The sequence below is a fragment of the Hypanus sabinus genome, chromosome 25, assembly GCF_030144855.1.
Source record: "Hypanus sabinus isolate sHypSab1 chromosome 25, sHypSab1.hap1, whole genome shotgun sequence".
Classification (NCBI taxonomy): domain Eukaryota; kingdom Metazoa; phylum Chordata; class Chondrichthyes; order Myliobatiformes; family Dasyatidae; genus Hypanus; species Hypanus sabinus.
This window is the reverse complement of record NC_082730.1, coordinates 19,814,551-19,830,732: the sequence shown is the minus strand read 5'-3', so window position 1 is coordinate 19,830,732 and position 16,182 is coordinate 19,814,551. Positions and strand designations below refer to the sequence as shown.

Here is a 16,182-nt window from a genome sequence, read left to right as displayed (position 1 = left end):
CCCTGTCCCTGTTGTGGTGACGGGAGGATGGGTTAAGGGCTGAAGTGCGGGAAGTGGAGGAGATGCGGGTGAGGGCATCTTTGATGATGCCAGAAGGGAAACCACGATCCTGAAAGAAAGAGGATATTTCCTGGAACAGAAAGCCTCATCTTGGGAGCAGATGCGGCGGAGACAGAGGAACTGGGAATAGGGAATTGGCACTTTTGCATTGGGTAGGGTGGGAAGAGGTATAGTCAAGATAGTTATGGGAGTCAGTGGGTTTGTAGAAGATGTCAGTGGATAGTCTGTCTCCAGAGATGAAGACCGAGAGATCAAGAAAGGGGAGAGAAGTGTCCGAGATGGACCAAGTGAATTTAAGGGCTGGGTGAAAGTTAGAGGCAAAGTTGATGAAATTGACGAGCTCAGCATGGGTGCTGGAAGCAGCACCAATGTAGTCGTCAATGTAGCGGAGGAAAAGTTGGGGAGTGGTGCCAGTATAGACTTGAAGCATAGACTGTTCCACATAACCCACAAAGAGGCAGGCATAGCTGGAGCCCATGCAAGTGCCCATGGCTACACCCTTGATCTGGAGAAAGTGGGAAGAACCAAAGGAGAAGTTATTGAGAGTAAGAACAAGCTCCGCCAACCGGAGGAGTGTGGTGGTGCTGGGGAACTGGTGGGGTCTGTTATCCAAAAAGTAGCGGAGGGCTTTGAGGCCTTCTTGATGGGGGATGGAGGTGTATAAGGATTGAACATCCATGGTAAAAATAAAGCGGTCGGGGCCAGGGAATTGGAAGTTATAAAAGTAATCGTTACTCTGAATCTGATGCAGCACAAAAAATACCCACAAAGATAAAGAACACAATAGTAACAGAAACACAATAAATATAAATCAGTAATATGGCTTTATATATAGTGTACATATTGATTGTATGTCCATAAAGTAACACTAGGCCGTAAACAATGTGACTGACAGGAAATGATGTATTGGTGGCTGGAGGTGTGGAGGGATGGGTTAGTGAGTGGTGGTGTTGATCAGCCTTACTGCTTGAGGAAAATAACTGTTTTTGAGTTTTGTGGTCCTGGCATGGATGCTGCGTAGCCTCCTCCCTGATGGGAGCTGGATAAACAGTCCACAAGCATGATGGGTGGGAACCTTCATGATGTTATTGGCCCTTTTCCAGCACTTTTCTATACATATGTCCTTAATGCAAGGTAGGCTGGTGCCAGTGATGTGTTGGGCTGTTTTTATTACCCACTACAGAGCCTTCCTGTCCGCTACAATGTAGTTTTCATACTATGCAATGATGTAGATTGTTAGGAATGTACTCCACTGCACATCTGTAAGATGACTTGAAAGAACATAGAACATGGGAAATTTACAGCACGTTACAGGCCCTTCGACCCACAATGTTCTGCTGACCATGTAAACTACTCTAGAGACTGCCTAGAATTTCCCTAGCATGTAGCCTTCTATTTTTCTAAGCCCCATGTACCTATCTAAGAGGCTCTTAAAAGACCCTGTTGCATCCTATTCCACCACCGCCACCAGCAGTGCATTCCACGCAACCACCACTATCTGTGTGAAAACTTACCCTTGACACCCCATTGGTACCCATTTCCACACACCTTAAAACCATGTCCCTTCATGTTAGCCACTTCAGCCCTGGGAAAAAGCCTCTAGCTATCCACACGATCAAGGCCCCTCATCATCTTATACACCGCTATCAGGTCATCTCTCAACCTCTGTCGCTCCAAGGAGAAAAGGCCAAGTACCCTCAACCTATTCTCATAAGGTACACCCTCCAACCCAGGCAACATCCTCATAAATCTCCTCTGCACTCTCTCTGTAATATCCATATCCTTCCTGTAGTGAAGTGAAAGTATACAGTAGATGCACATAGTCCAGCTGTCTTCAGCTTCCTTAGAAAGTAGAGAGGTTGGCCAGCTTTCCTGATTGTGTAGTATGTGTTCTACAACCATGAATGGTTGTGCAAGATGTGCACTCCCAGGAGTTTGAAACTTCCATTGCTATTCCGTGAAGTAAAGAAAGGTGTGAGTGATGAGAGTTCTTTTGAAGTCAATAACCATCTCCTTTGTCTTGCTGACCTTGAGGAAGAGGTTTTTTTTTTACCTGGCACCAGGTCTTGCATGCTTTCCCCTCCTCTCTGTAGACCATCTCATCATTGTTGGTGATGAGCCCCATCACCGTTGTGTCATCAGCGAACTAATGTGATTATTTGGGTGATTAGTTTTATATTGTCTAGTGCTTTTCTTATTTGAAGATACACAGTTTTCCTATTTCATGGAGCTGCCTGAAAATCTTCTTTATTATTTTTTCACATCATGTTCACTGGGCATTTTGCAGGAGTCTGTAAATGCAATTCTTAACAGGATTCATCAATGGACTGCTCCAATACTTTGCAGCCAAAAAACAGTTTAGTATTTTTTAAATTCAACTAGACTAGTTCATGTCCATGTTACATTTGGTTACAGTAAAGATTTTTGCAGGCTATAGGGCTTTTGTAACTTTATAGCACAATGAAGGACAATGGCCATTCCTTGGTTGGGCTGAGAGCACAGTCAAAGTTCAAAGTAACAATTATTATCAGACCACAAACATGTCACCACATACAATCCTGAGATTCATTTTCTGTGGGCATACTCAGCAAATTTATAGAATAACTAAACTGTACACATCAGGAACCGTAAACAAACTGTGTAAATGCAGATAATAAAATAAATAGCAATAAATAACAAGCATGAACTAACAAGATAAGAATCCTTAAATTAGTGTAGTTATCCCTTTTGTTCAAGAGCCTAATGGGGTAGTAACTGTTCTTGAAACTGGTGGTGCGAGTCCTGAGGCACTTGTACCTTCTACCTGTTGGCAGCAGTGAGAAAAGAGCGTGGCCTGGATGGCGAGGATCTTTGATGATGTATACTGATTTTCTATGGCAACTTTTCATGTAGATGTGCTCAATAGTTGAGAGGATTTTACCCATGATATACTAGGCTGAATCCACTACCTTTTGTAGGATTTTCTGCGCAAAGGCATTGGTGTTCCCATACAAGGCTGTAAATGCAGCCAGTAAACACACTTTCAACAAACAGCTTAGTTAGAATCAGTACTTTGCCCAGGTTAATTGCACTCATCTTTTTGTACTATCAGTCCAACCAGAAACATTAGAGCAGCAAAGTCAAGAACTATAGTGCCACCTTATGGTTCAATGTTAACAATGTTAGTGAACATTATATACTGTATTGCAAAATTCTAGTTAAGACTTTGCCCAGTTTATCCTTTTATTCTATGTAAGGGTGTCAGACACCAGTGAGAATGACTTAAATTCAGAATGACTCGAGACCAGAGGGCATCTTTTCTGAAGCTATGATACCCATATATAGTACTGTACAAAAGTCATAGGTACATACGTAAGTGATGATAAACCTGATTCTAATATGGGTTTCTATTGTGGACTGAGTGTGGGAAGTGGGCAGCAAGAGGGGAATCATGGTCGAGGAAAGGGGAAGGAAGAGAGGAGGGAATGGGAAGCACCAGAATGACATCGTGTAATGATCAATAAACCAATTGTTTGAAATCAAATGACCTTGCCTAGTGTCTCAGGACTGGGTGTCTCTGCACCCACACCACACCTCCCCGTCCCTGGAACTCCTCCTCTGCCTCCTATCCTGCACCCCTTCCTGTAGCATCCACCAACGTTGCCATTCCCAACATTCTTTGCCCCTGCCAGATTTACAAACTCGCTCTCTCCTCCAGTTTTATAAATATGGTACTGTGCAAAGGTCTTAGGCACCCTAGCTATATATATGTGCCTAAGACTTTTGCACAGGACTGTACTCATGTAATTCAACAGAAGCAACTGGATAATATTCATGAAGGAAAGCCAGTGGTAATTCCTCTTTACTCCCATTTGTTATGATAAATGTAGTACAAATATACTGCAGGTCCAAAGCTAAACTGATTATGTAGTGAAAGGGGTTCTTCAAATAAGAGAACAGCACCCATCCTTCGATCATACCGGATGATTACAAATTACCATCGAGAACAGTCATCATCCAAAATGAGACTGGAAAGAGTCTACTGATCTTAAAGAAAATTCCATCACAGTGCACGTAGACTAGAAGTATCAGGGTTGTAGTGAATGTAATAGGAATGAGCACAGTGACATATAGATACAGTATTTTGCTTCATTTTGAGATGTAAACCTTCTTTAGTATACTAAGGGGAGTCACAAGAAGGATAAAAAAATCTTTATGAAGAATATTACCAATTTTTATAACTCATGAAGATAACTCATTTATCTTGTAGTCAAACCACAACAACAATAATAATAATAATACCTGTATCGTTCTTCCTGCAAGCACTGTGTCATGTAGGCATAGTCTCTTTGTAGTTGCCCTTTCAAATCTTCCATTGCATCCTCTAAATGGGACTGACCATCTTTAATTTCGCGAAGTTCATCCAGGATAGTATCGAAATTGTTGTGATGACTATCCAACGTATTTGATTTTGGACTCCCCATGCCTCCAGCTCCTGCCCCAGAGTTACTACCAGCCGCAGAGCCAGAAGTGGCACTGGAACATTCATCCTCGCTTCCATACTTGGGACTTGATACTAATGTAGCACTGCCACTTAGAGTCCTGGTGGCCTCCTCCTGGTGTGACTCATCCATCGTGTCCTTCAAATGGGCAATGTTGTCAGCGCTGCCAAACTTGTTTCGTATCAGGCTTGCAAACTCCCTTGGTTTGGAAACTACAGCTGAGTGAGTGACTTGAGAAAGGCCAGATAATCCTCCCTTCACACCTTCCACTACACCCCCTCCAAATCCACTGATTCCAGCTCTGACATTGGCACCCACATCCTTCAGACCTTGCTGCATGTCCCGTAGAACATCCTTTGGCTGCCTCGAAAGACCATTTTGTTCTATCTCTGCAAAAGTTAATTTTTAATATGTATTTTATGCAGAAAGCAATATTTATAGCTTTAGCTTTTTAACTATTAAATGCTGATACATTGCCTTCTTATGCATCTTCAAGCTGCTCAACAACACAGTAAAAAGACACTTAGATAATTTGTTCATGGGCATTACTAATTCTACTCTCTAAACAGTGTTTGAAAGTTCAGATTAACATTCCAATGAAGCACTCTACATACATTCATACTTCCCCAAAAAAACAGTTGATAACCAACTTTAAATTAGTGATATAATTTAAACCATTCAGAATATAGAATAATTTTTGCAGCATGAGTAAAAACAATGATGCAAATTATCTCATTGCATTCAATTCTCTCTCTCTTCATTGTTCCAGAATCTTTTTTTTCTAATCCTTGATTGTATTTGCTATTGTTTTGTTTGAAATTCAGCATTATAAGGAAGATGAAATGAGTTTTAAAATTTCCCTAAAATTCTCTTGAGTTCAAAGTCTCAGTTTCAATTTTGCTGTATTACATTTCATTGTGGGTGGGGAATATAACCATACATCTAGGTTTAATTTTCCTATCTTCTGCTTTTTGTTTCCAGTGAATAGTTGGCAGCAGTGAAAACAAAACTGACTTCAAAACTGCGTGGAAATGTTGCATTCCACTCAATTGAATTTCAAGCTTTTAATCAAATGAAAGTCTAGAAAACATTTTTGCTACTATCTCATAAAAAGAGCATACTACTAATTTGAAAATAAAATCATAGAAGTTACCTAAGCTTTAAGAAAATCCATAAAGCAGAATATCCTAGGTATGACTTCTGGATTACAGTGACACAGGTGAGAGGGTAGAGGGTTGTTAACAGTCTTTTAACCATCAGGTGGATGCTATTCAAATCAACAAAGGCTCCAATTTACAATTACTAATGAGTAACACACACAAAATTGCTGCAGGAACACAGGTCAGGCAGCAACTTTGGAAACAAGTAAACTGTCGACATTTCAGGCTGAGACCCTTCTTCGGGATGCCAGGATAAAAAATGGGGGAGGGGAAAAGAGGCTACTTAAAAGCTGATCAGTGAAGCCAGGTGGATGGGAAAGGTCAAGGGTTGGAGAAGAAAGAATCTGATAGGAGAGGAGAGTGGATCATAGGAGAAGTGGAAGGAGGAGGGAGCCAGGGGAAGTAATCAATTGTGGAAACGACTAAGGATGGGATTTCTGTTTATGCATTACTCTGTTAAAAAAAGCCAACCAAATCTCACTATCCAGGCCACATTTTGGAAAAGGTAGTAGCATGACATGATTACATGCCAATGAGTCATTAGGAAGGGAAGAAGAGAAACCTGCTTAGGCGAAACAACATCCTAGAAGTATATTTGACAAGTTCCATCATGTTCTCTCTGACTTTAGATTTTCAAACAAAAAAATCTTTGGTATTTTGTTTGGATCCTTATTCATACTCAGTTGAAATCACCTTAATGAAATACCAGAAGTTACTACCTCTCTGATTAAAAGCGATGACATTTTTAATCTGCGATAATTTTGCATAAATTCCAGATGTTCTATTTTTTAACACTCTGACATAAATGTATTCCTTTTTTCTTAAATATGCTGTTATCTCAAGCTGATTCAAACTTGTGATCATGGAACATTACAACACAGGAACAGGCCCTTCAGCCCATCTAGTCCATACTGAACTATTATTCTACTAGTTCTATAAACTTGCAGCCAGACCTGGACCAGATGTTGTGCTGAACAACAATCCCCTTGGATCTTGAGCTCATGAGACCATTAGTTCAGACAGGACTGACACTGAAGCAATGAAGCTGTATACATCACAACACTTCTTACTTAATTTTTTTTATCATTTTTGAATATTTAGGTTAATCTACCTAGGGTCAGTCTGGTCAGGCTCATGCAGTTGACAGTGAACTACACCACCAAAATACATCAAAACCTATTTAACCACACTTGGCGTTACCTTTTAGCTTCCTGCGGTAGTGATCAAGCTTCTTGTGCAACTGGGAAATTGTCTGTGCCGATTTCTGGTTCTTCTTCTCAAAGACTTGCTTGATGCGGGAAGCTTGTTGCTTGTCTGCATTGTTTGCCAGTTTCAAGTACTCTGCAACATTTTCATCTCGGGCAGTCTGCTCGATTTTTATCTGCTCTGTGATTTTCAGGATCTTCTGATGAAGATGATCTATGGCAGCTTTTGTCTTATGAGGGTCTGGGGTGCCATCAGGCACTTCAAGGCTGATGTTGGTGTCTGAGCCTCCGTAGCTTGTGTTTGCTGGTAGGGTAAGTGAACTCACATCTCCCTTTTCAAGCTATAATGAAAGTAAAACTTTAATTAAAATAGCATGTAAAATTCACATTCTTCATTTCTTATAAAGGCTCAGAGGTCATTTCCTCCTTGAAAACTACAATTTAATTCCCAAGACATCCTAGCCTGGTTAACAACACCATTAATGCATGACCCAAGCCCAATTAGGTTCTTATACATGTTTCTAGGTTCTACATGAATACAATTTCCTGATGGTAACAAATCAAGAGGACCAACCAAGTCTAATTTCACTCTATATATTCAAGTCAGAAATATTTGGAGCTAACTGGCCCTCACAAGCAACATAAGAATTTACAGTAACACATTCCTATATAATCTTCTCTGTTCTTTTCCACTAAATTCACAAACTGTAAACTATATTGCCAATTTACATAAAATATAAACAGGCTGCCAATTCACTATGAAGCCCAACTAGCTGTACACAGAAAGGTCACCCTTTTTCACCCTTCACAAATCTTAGCTGTGGTGTTCCCCTAAGTACTCAACTGGAAAAGGGTGCTAAAACCACAGAAACCAAAGGAAAAAAACTCTATGATCCTCTTGTCTCTTGTTTAAGAACTGGACAACACAAAGTCAAGTTAATTTAGACACTTCATTCTGGCTAAGGTTCAAAATTCCAGTAGTTCCAATATGCATACACAAAATGCCACGTGAACCTGTTAAGTTGATGCTGCTAGTTGGCCATATCTTTACTTCTGTATTATAAATAAATCTTCTGTTTCCCCTCTCTTTGTTCTCCACCTCCCCCAACTATTTCATCCTCCAATATTAACACTAGGCATTAGCAAATTAAGACAAAAATTTGAAAGAATGTTGAAAACCTAGAACAGGCTACCATTTGCAAATGTTGAAGTAAACATGTTTTCAAGGCATACATTGAGAAATACCATGTGGGAGTAAAAGGATGTTTATATGCAGAACAATAGCGAAGACCTGTCAGGTCACCAGATTGTACTAAATCTTGCAAAGAAATCAAATGTGGTCAAGATCACTAATGAGCAGAAGTAGGAGCCAAAAATGTGGTCAATTTGTGATTAATTAATTGCACAAGGAAATTAAAGTTGCAAGTCCAAATAAACAACTCAATAAGTCACTTTTCTTCAGACCTTCATTTTCCTGAAAGCATAAATCTCAAGTGAATTCATTATTTCAAATTCATTCTTTCAATTTGCTTTCTGCAACTCTACAGGTCCTTGCTTCTCAGATCAGTATTTATTCAGTGATATTAAACAGAAGTTCCATGCAACCCCCAAGACAAGTTCTTAAAGGGATAATGAGGAAGTTAAAGGAGAATTTTCCTCGTTCAATATTTGTTTCATGGGCAATATTATTTTTAAAAAATTGTTTTGGACATTTTCTCAACATTGCTTCTGGGATAAAGTCTGTTTTTCAACATTAGAACAGTGGATATACTTTTAAGTACTTCATTGGTTTCAATGTGATTTAGGACCTCCTGACAATATAAAAGGTATCATTCTTTATTTTCAATCATTCCTAATCCCTTCTCTAGTAAAAGCTCAAATTTAAAATTTAATTTATGCTGACATTTAAACCTTGTGTTCTCAAGACAGCTTGTCTCCAAGCCCAACAATTCCCTGTAAACTATTTTCTCCCCACTTCCTTTGAAAAGCTCCTTAAAAATCATATAACAACTACAGCATGGAAACAGGCCATCTCAGCCCTTCGAGTTTGTGCTGAACACTTACCCTCACCTAGTCCCACTGACCTGCACTCAGTCCATAACTCTCCATTCCTTTCCTGTCCATATACCTATCCAATTTTTTTCCCAGTTTGGGTTTCAGTTTCTAAGAATCTTGGGGTGCTTTTCTATGTTAAAAGTGTTTTATCAATACAAGCTTGTTGCAAAGAAGTCATCGGCACTATACTCTCAGGGAAGTCACTTAGCATATGAACAAAAGAAACAGGAGCAGGAGTAGGCCATCTGGCCCATCAAGTCTGCTCCGTCATTCAATAAGATCATGGTAGATCTGGTCATGGACTCATCGCCACCTACTCACCTTTTCCCCGTAACCTTTAATCCCCCTACTATGCAAAGCCTTATGACTTCCCTGAGATGGAAAACTGTTTTACTAAACGTTCTTGTATTTGTTAAGTCACAGCAGTTTCACATCTGAGCAAAGTCCTTTCCGACAGGTGCATTACTCTGTACTGTATTAAAAAGATGTAAGTGCTTTGGGGACAAATAATACGCATAAGGTCTTGTGCAATGTATAGCATTACAGGTAGGAATTTTAAACTCAAGTAATACCTTTTATATCTCAATGTGCAAAACCATAAATTGAGGTTTGAAGAAATTCACTTGGGAATAAATGCTGTTTAACCATGTATTATATGGTGTGAGAACTCAAAACACCCTCATGGGCAAGAATCAAAAAAAGACCTAGAATTTTTGATCTATTAACCACTGAGGAACAAACTGAGTTGTGAGAATAGTTTCAATAGGATCAATTTAACATTAGTTTAAAACAAACCGAGTTATTCATATTGCTGTGACATAGATGTAATCTTTCAAGTGCAGTTTATTGTCATTCAACATGGACATGTATACCGCCAAATGAAACAGCATTCCTTTTAACCAAGGTGCAAATGACAGTACATATAACACACACACACAATACAAAGTAATACTACAATAAATAAATTAACAAATAATAAGGTGCATTCATGACACAAATTAAAAAGTAAGCAATATAACACTACTGGCGTACCATATGTGATAAGACCTGGATGGTGGCAGGGATTTCAGTAGTCTTACAGCCTGGGGGAGCGTGGGGGGCGGGGGAGCTGCTTCCCATCCCAACTTTCCTTGATCTCTGCTTGATGGTTAGGGGGTCAAAGAGATTGTTGCATGAATGGGAGAGATCACTGACAATACCAAGGGCCCTGTGTATGCAGTGCTCCGGATAAATATCTCTGAAGGGTGGAAGATGGATGTCTGGTGTGCTACAAAAATCACACGTTACTCACTGACTTTTGCTGATCTTCCAAAGCCTTCATAAATGTACAGCTTAAAGAGACTCTAGATTTGAAACAGTTTGTGGTAAGCTAAGGTAGTTGTGGTTTTCTACAGCCAGTTTTGCACACTTATAGATTTTAGTAGGCCCCTGACAAGCTCCATCATGGTAAAACCATCCAGGTGACTTGGCTGTTTGGATTCAGAATTGGCTCCCCAAGAGAAGACTGAGGGTAGTGGTTGATGAGTCTTACTCTGGCTGGAAGTCTGTGACTAGTAGTGTACTGCAAGGACTTCTGTTGTCTGTGATACAAGTTGATGAGTGGGTTAGTAAATTTGCAGAAGGCACAAAGACAGATGACATTATAGATAATGGAGAAGGATGCCAAATATACAACGAGGACATAGATCAGAGTAACACAGCATAGATATAGACTCTTCAACCTAAGTCATCCATACTGACTGTGTTGTCCACTGAACTGGTTCCATCTGCCCTCTAAAGCTCTCCAGTTCAGTTGCAAGTATGGGCAGAAAAATTGCAGATAGAATTTAATCTGGACAAGTCTGAGATATTGTACTTTAGGAGATCAAATGAAAGGGGGAAGTACACAACTAATGGCAGGATCTTTAACTGCATTGATGAACAGAAGGATCTTTGGCTTCAATTCCATAATCCCACTGAAAGTAGCCAGACAAGCTGGTAGATTAGTAAAGTGTATCCAATGCTTGCTTTTATTAAACAACTAAATGAGTGCAAGATTCAGGAAGTTATGTTGCATCTTTATAGATCTCTGGTTAGGTGCATCTGGAATATTGTACTCAGTTCTGATTGCCCTATTATACAGAGGATGTGGAGACTTTCAAGAGAGTCCACAAGAGGTTTACCAGGATATTGCCTGGATTAGAGGGTATGTGTAATAAGTAGAGGTTTAACAAACTTGTGTGTTCTGCTGAAGTGGGGGCTGATAGGAGACCTTACAGAAACTTATAATACTATGGGTATAGACAAAGTAGTCAACCAGTATCTTTCTCCCCATGGAGAAAATATCTAATACTAAATGGAACTTACTTAAGGCACAAGGGGCAAGTTCAAAGGACATGTGTGAGGCAAGCATTTTTGTGACATATAGAATGGTAGGTGCCTGGAATGTATTGCCTAGGGTGGGGGTGCTGGCAACCGATTGACAGATGATACAATAGCCACAGCTCTACACACCGTCCTTACACATCTGGAGAATAGGGATGTTCATGTGAGAATGCTGTTTTTGGACTACAGTTCAGCATTCAACACTATAATTCCCTCCAGGATCGACAAGAAGCTCAGAGATCTCGGCCTTCACTCTACCTTGTGTAGCCGATGCTTGGACTTAACTGTCAGATCGCCAGCAAGTGGTAACAGTGAGCGCCCTCACCCCTGACCCTCAATACAGGTGCCCCTCAGGAATGGGTACTAAACCCCCTCCTTTACTCTCTGTATACCCACCACCCACAACTCCAATCTGCTAATTAAATTTGCTGACAACACTACACTGATTGGCATAATCTCAAGTAATAATGAAGCAACCTGCAGAGAAGTCATCACCCTGACACAGTGGTGTCAAGAAAACAACCTCTCCCTCAATGTTGCAAAAACAAAGGAGCTGGTTGTGTACTGCAGGAGGAATGGAGACAGGCTAGCCCAGAGGTGGGCAAACTTTTTGACTTGTGGGCCACAAAGGGTTCTAAAATTTGACAGGGGGGCCGTACCAGGAGCAGATGGACGGAGTGTTTTGGTAATACACCTCATAAGAGAAAATAAAATATCATGGGATATGTAGAAAACATGTGCTTTAATTTCAATTGAAAATGAACAAATGCATTACAACAAAATATCTGTCTTTGAAGTCCCATGGTATTTAGCTATTTATTGAAATGACTTTTAAAACACTGAAAATTAAATGAATAAAATACAGCTTTTTTAAAAGTAACAGTTATTATTTTAAAGCACTGAAAATTCTGTTATCCTTCAAGATATTATCATCATCACTCTCCTCCTGACTGTCTTTATTTCAAAAACGGTAGGAGATGCAGGTCTACTTGTCCTGCTCCTTCTTATTCAATTGTCCCCTGTGCCAAAACTCAACAACGACCAGCACAAGGACAGAACAGTGACAGCGCGCCAGTATGCGGAGCGCGTTATTTGATCTGGAGCGCATTTTTTATTTTGAGAACGTACATGCACCTGCGCACTACTCATGTCTATCACTTAACAGAAATGACATGTAACATGCAAGGCTTATTGAAAAAAATATTTTCAAATGCATTTTTTACATAACACAACGAAGAAACTTATTTTTAATTTCAGTGGGAACAGTGTTGTTGGTCTCCCTTTTTAGCCAGCGCATCAAAGTCTGGATTTAGTTTTGTTGTGGCGATTCTCAGGATGGATCTGAGGTGTTGGTCAGTTAACTTGGATCTGTGGCTGGCTTTGTTGATGTTCATGGCGCTGAACGCCTCCACACAAATAGGTCGAGCTGAACAAAGAGTAAAGCGCAAATGTGGAGTAATACGTTGCACCTCAACAAAGGTCAATGTATATAGAGTGCGTTATCTATTGGGAAAACGCCAGAATTGCGGGGAAAAAACGTTAACAAGGTTTATTAATATAATTTCATCAAGTTCTGCGGGCCAGATTAAAAAGCTTAACGGGCCGCATATGGCCCCCGGGCCGTAGTTTGCCCATGCCTGGGCTAGCCCCTATTAACATCAATGGATTTGGGGTTGAGATGGTGAACAGCTTTAAGTTCCTTGGTATAAATATCACCTAGGATCTCATGAGGTCTGTACATACCAGCTGTGTGGTGAAAAAGACTCTTTCACCTCAGACAGTTGTTATGATCCCAGCCCCCTCCTTTGTGAGAATCGCAAGAGCACCCGTTTGGGGGGGGGGGGGGGTCAGTAGACCCAGGAAGTGAGAGAGAGAGAGAGAGAAACGTGCCAAATTGCACGTCCCACCTGGGATACAGAATAAGACGACAGCGACTATTGTCTCATGGAGACCACGTGAAAAGCCCTCGGGCAAGGTGGGCTGGTTGAGAGAGAGATTGCATCACCCCAACCTGATTGACTCCTGCGACCCCGTGAGGAAGTATAAAGGAGAGTCTCAGGGGGACAGCCCCCTCAGACGCACCAAGAAGACACGAGAGTGTTCCCACAGAAGGAAGCCACGTGCGTTAGATTCCGGGATTGGAATTTGTGGCTGGAATCACAGAAAACCGCTTTTAACTAACATCGGGGCGAGGAAACCAACGCTACCCCGATTTCACGGAAGATTCATCAAGACTCAACGTTCTTTCTCTTCTCCCCCAATCTCTCTCTCTCGATCGCCCCACGTGAAACCCAGCGATTTTCAAAGGGCTGAGGCCTGCAGACTTTCTGAGTGACTTTTATATTTCCAACGGACAATCTATTAACCCCTAGACATCAGCAGAGCTCACTTCTTAATGATGATTATTACTATACCCGCGCTTTAGATTGAGTGTTGACGATGTGCACTATCTTAATGTATGTATTAACCCTACTTTTGTGTCCCTTTATAAATAAAACGTTTGAAAATAGTGACATCAGACTTCAACGGACCTCTCTATCTTTGCTGCTAAGTTCCCCAGTTACGGGATTCATAACACAGTTGAAGTAGTTTGGTGTGGGCCTCCAAATCCCAAGAACTTTCTACAGGGGCACAGTTGAGAGCACCCTGGCCTGGTATGGGAACTGTACCTCCCTAATCGTACGACTGTGCAGAGAGTGGTGTGAACAGCCCAGCACATCTGTAGATGTGAACTTCCCACGATTCAGGTCATTTACAAAGACAGGTGTGTAAAAAGGGCCTGGAGGATCATTGGGGACCCAAGTCACCCCAAGCACAAACTGATCCAGCTGCTACTATCCAGGAAACTGTACCACAGCATAAAAGCCAGGACCAACAGGCTCCAGGACAGCTTCTTCCACCAGGCCATCAGACTGCTTAACTCACGCTGACACAACTGTATTTCTGTTGTACATACTATTTATTACAAATTACTACAAATTGCACATTCAGATGGAGATGTAACAACGATTTTTACACATGTACATGAAGAATGTAGATAATAAAGTCAATTCAAATATTATAAAGATGTTTAAGAAGTTCTTAGAGAGGGACATGAGAATACAGAAAATGGAGCATTATGGATCATGTGCAGGAGAAAGGACAATTTTATTTAGACGTCATAAGCTTAATTGGCTTGGCACCACAGCGTGGGCTGAAGGGCCTATTCCTGTGCTGTACTACTCTATGGTCTAAGATACTGTGGGATTACAACAGGGGAATATTATCATTCTTTAACTCAAAGAGCAATAAAACAGGAAAAAAGGGCTTTTGACCCAACTCATCCATGTGACCAAGTTGCCTGAGGTAATCCCATTTTCCTGTGATTGGTGTGATTCCCTCTAATCCTTTCCTATCCATGTTCCTGTCATAATTGTTATCACCTCTACCATTGCCTCTGAAAGATTATCCAATATAGCCACTGCCCTCTATGTAAAAGTTTCTCCTCAGATCTATTTTTCATCTTTTCTCTCTACTTTAAACCAATGACTCCGTTACCCTGGAGCAAAGAAGATGGTTATTCACCTTACCTATGCCCTCTCATGATTTTATAAATTTTTATAAGATCATCTTCTATAATCTAAGGAAAAATGTACTAACCAATCTAGCTTCTCCCAGGAACACAAGCCTTCCCACTTCTCCCACAAGCACAATACTTAAAAAAAAATTTGCACCCTTTACTGTGTAATAACATCCTTCCTACAGCAGGGTGAGCAGAGCCTTACTCATCTTAATGCAGCTATAAATTCGACATGAACCTGATTAGTCTCATTCAAATAACTTACACACACCTGCTTGTTAATATGAATACCCAATCAGCCAATCACCTGGCAGCAATTCAATGCATAAAAGCATACAGACATGGCCAAGAGGTTCAATTATCCTTCAGCCCAAACACCATAATGGGGAAGAAATGTGATCTAAATGACTTTGGTCATGGACTGCTGATATCAGTTGGTTTGAGTATCTCAGAAACTGCTGATCCCCTGGGATTTTCATGCACAATAGTCTCCAGAGTTTACAGAGAATGCTGTTGGGGAAAAATCCAATGAGCAGAGTTCTGTGGGTAAATATGCCTTGTTCATGAGAGAGTTCAGAGAAGTATGGCCAGATTGGTTCAAGCTGACAGGAAGGTGACAGTAATTCAAACAACCAAGCCTTATGACAGGGATGTGCAGAACAGCATCTCCGAATGAACGTTGAACTGGATGGACTATAGTAGAAGACGACCATGGACATACATAGTGGCCACTTTATTATGCACAGGAGGTACATAATAAAATGGCCACTGAGTGCAAATCATGGTCTTATCCCAAATGGAGAGAAAGCACAAATGGACAAAGTAACAGAACCTGCCAATGCCACAAAATCATTCCCCAGTCTCTATGAACAGGAAACAGCAGGAAGGAAGAAAAGCAAACAAAAACTCAGCAAAATGGGGAAGTTTCCTAATAAGCAAATAACAGAACAATTGGTTAAGATAAATGTGCCCAAAGAGGAAGATGACATTTGCAAATCCATGAATTACTAACCCGTACCAAATATCTTAAGGGTAAAGTGGAAGTCTAGGTCAGCAGGGCAAATGCACAACACATTTCTATTGAAGTGACACTGGTTGACTTCTGCACTGAGAGACTGCTCTTATTTGTACAAAACAGTTTATATCCCTTTCTTGATATCGAAGTATTTTGAAATGTAGTCACTGCTATAATTTAATAGAAGCAACAATTATGAACTTATTAGGTTCAAAGTTCAAAATTCAAACTACATTTATTATCAAAGTATGTACATCATACACAATTTTAAGATTCATGTCCT

At 40.5% G+C, this 16,182-nt stretch overlaps 1 protein-coding gene across 1 annotated transcript in view; it reads right to left on the bottom strand.

The window, feature by feature from the left end:
- Window positions 1–16,182, bottom strand: part of tmcc2 (transmembrane and coiled-coil domain family 2) — a 147,947-nt gene that overhangs the window by 24,105 nt on the left and 107,660 nt on the right. Inside the window, exons 3-4 of the mRNA XM_059950251.1 lie at window positions 6,902–7,247; window positions 4,342–4,930 (exon numbers count right to left, since the gene is read on the bottom strand). Coding sequence (XP_059806234.1) covers window positions 4,342–4,930; window positions 6,902–7,247 — 935 coding nt within the window. The remainder of the gene's footprint in view (window positions 1–4,341; window positions 4,931–6,901; window positions 7,248–16,182) is intronic.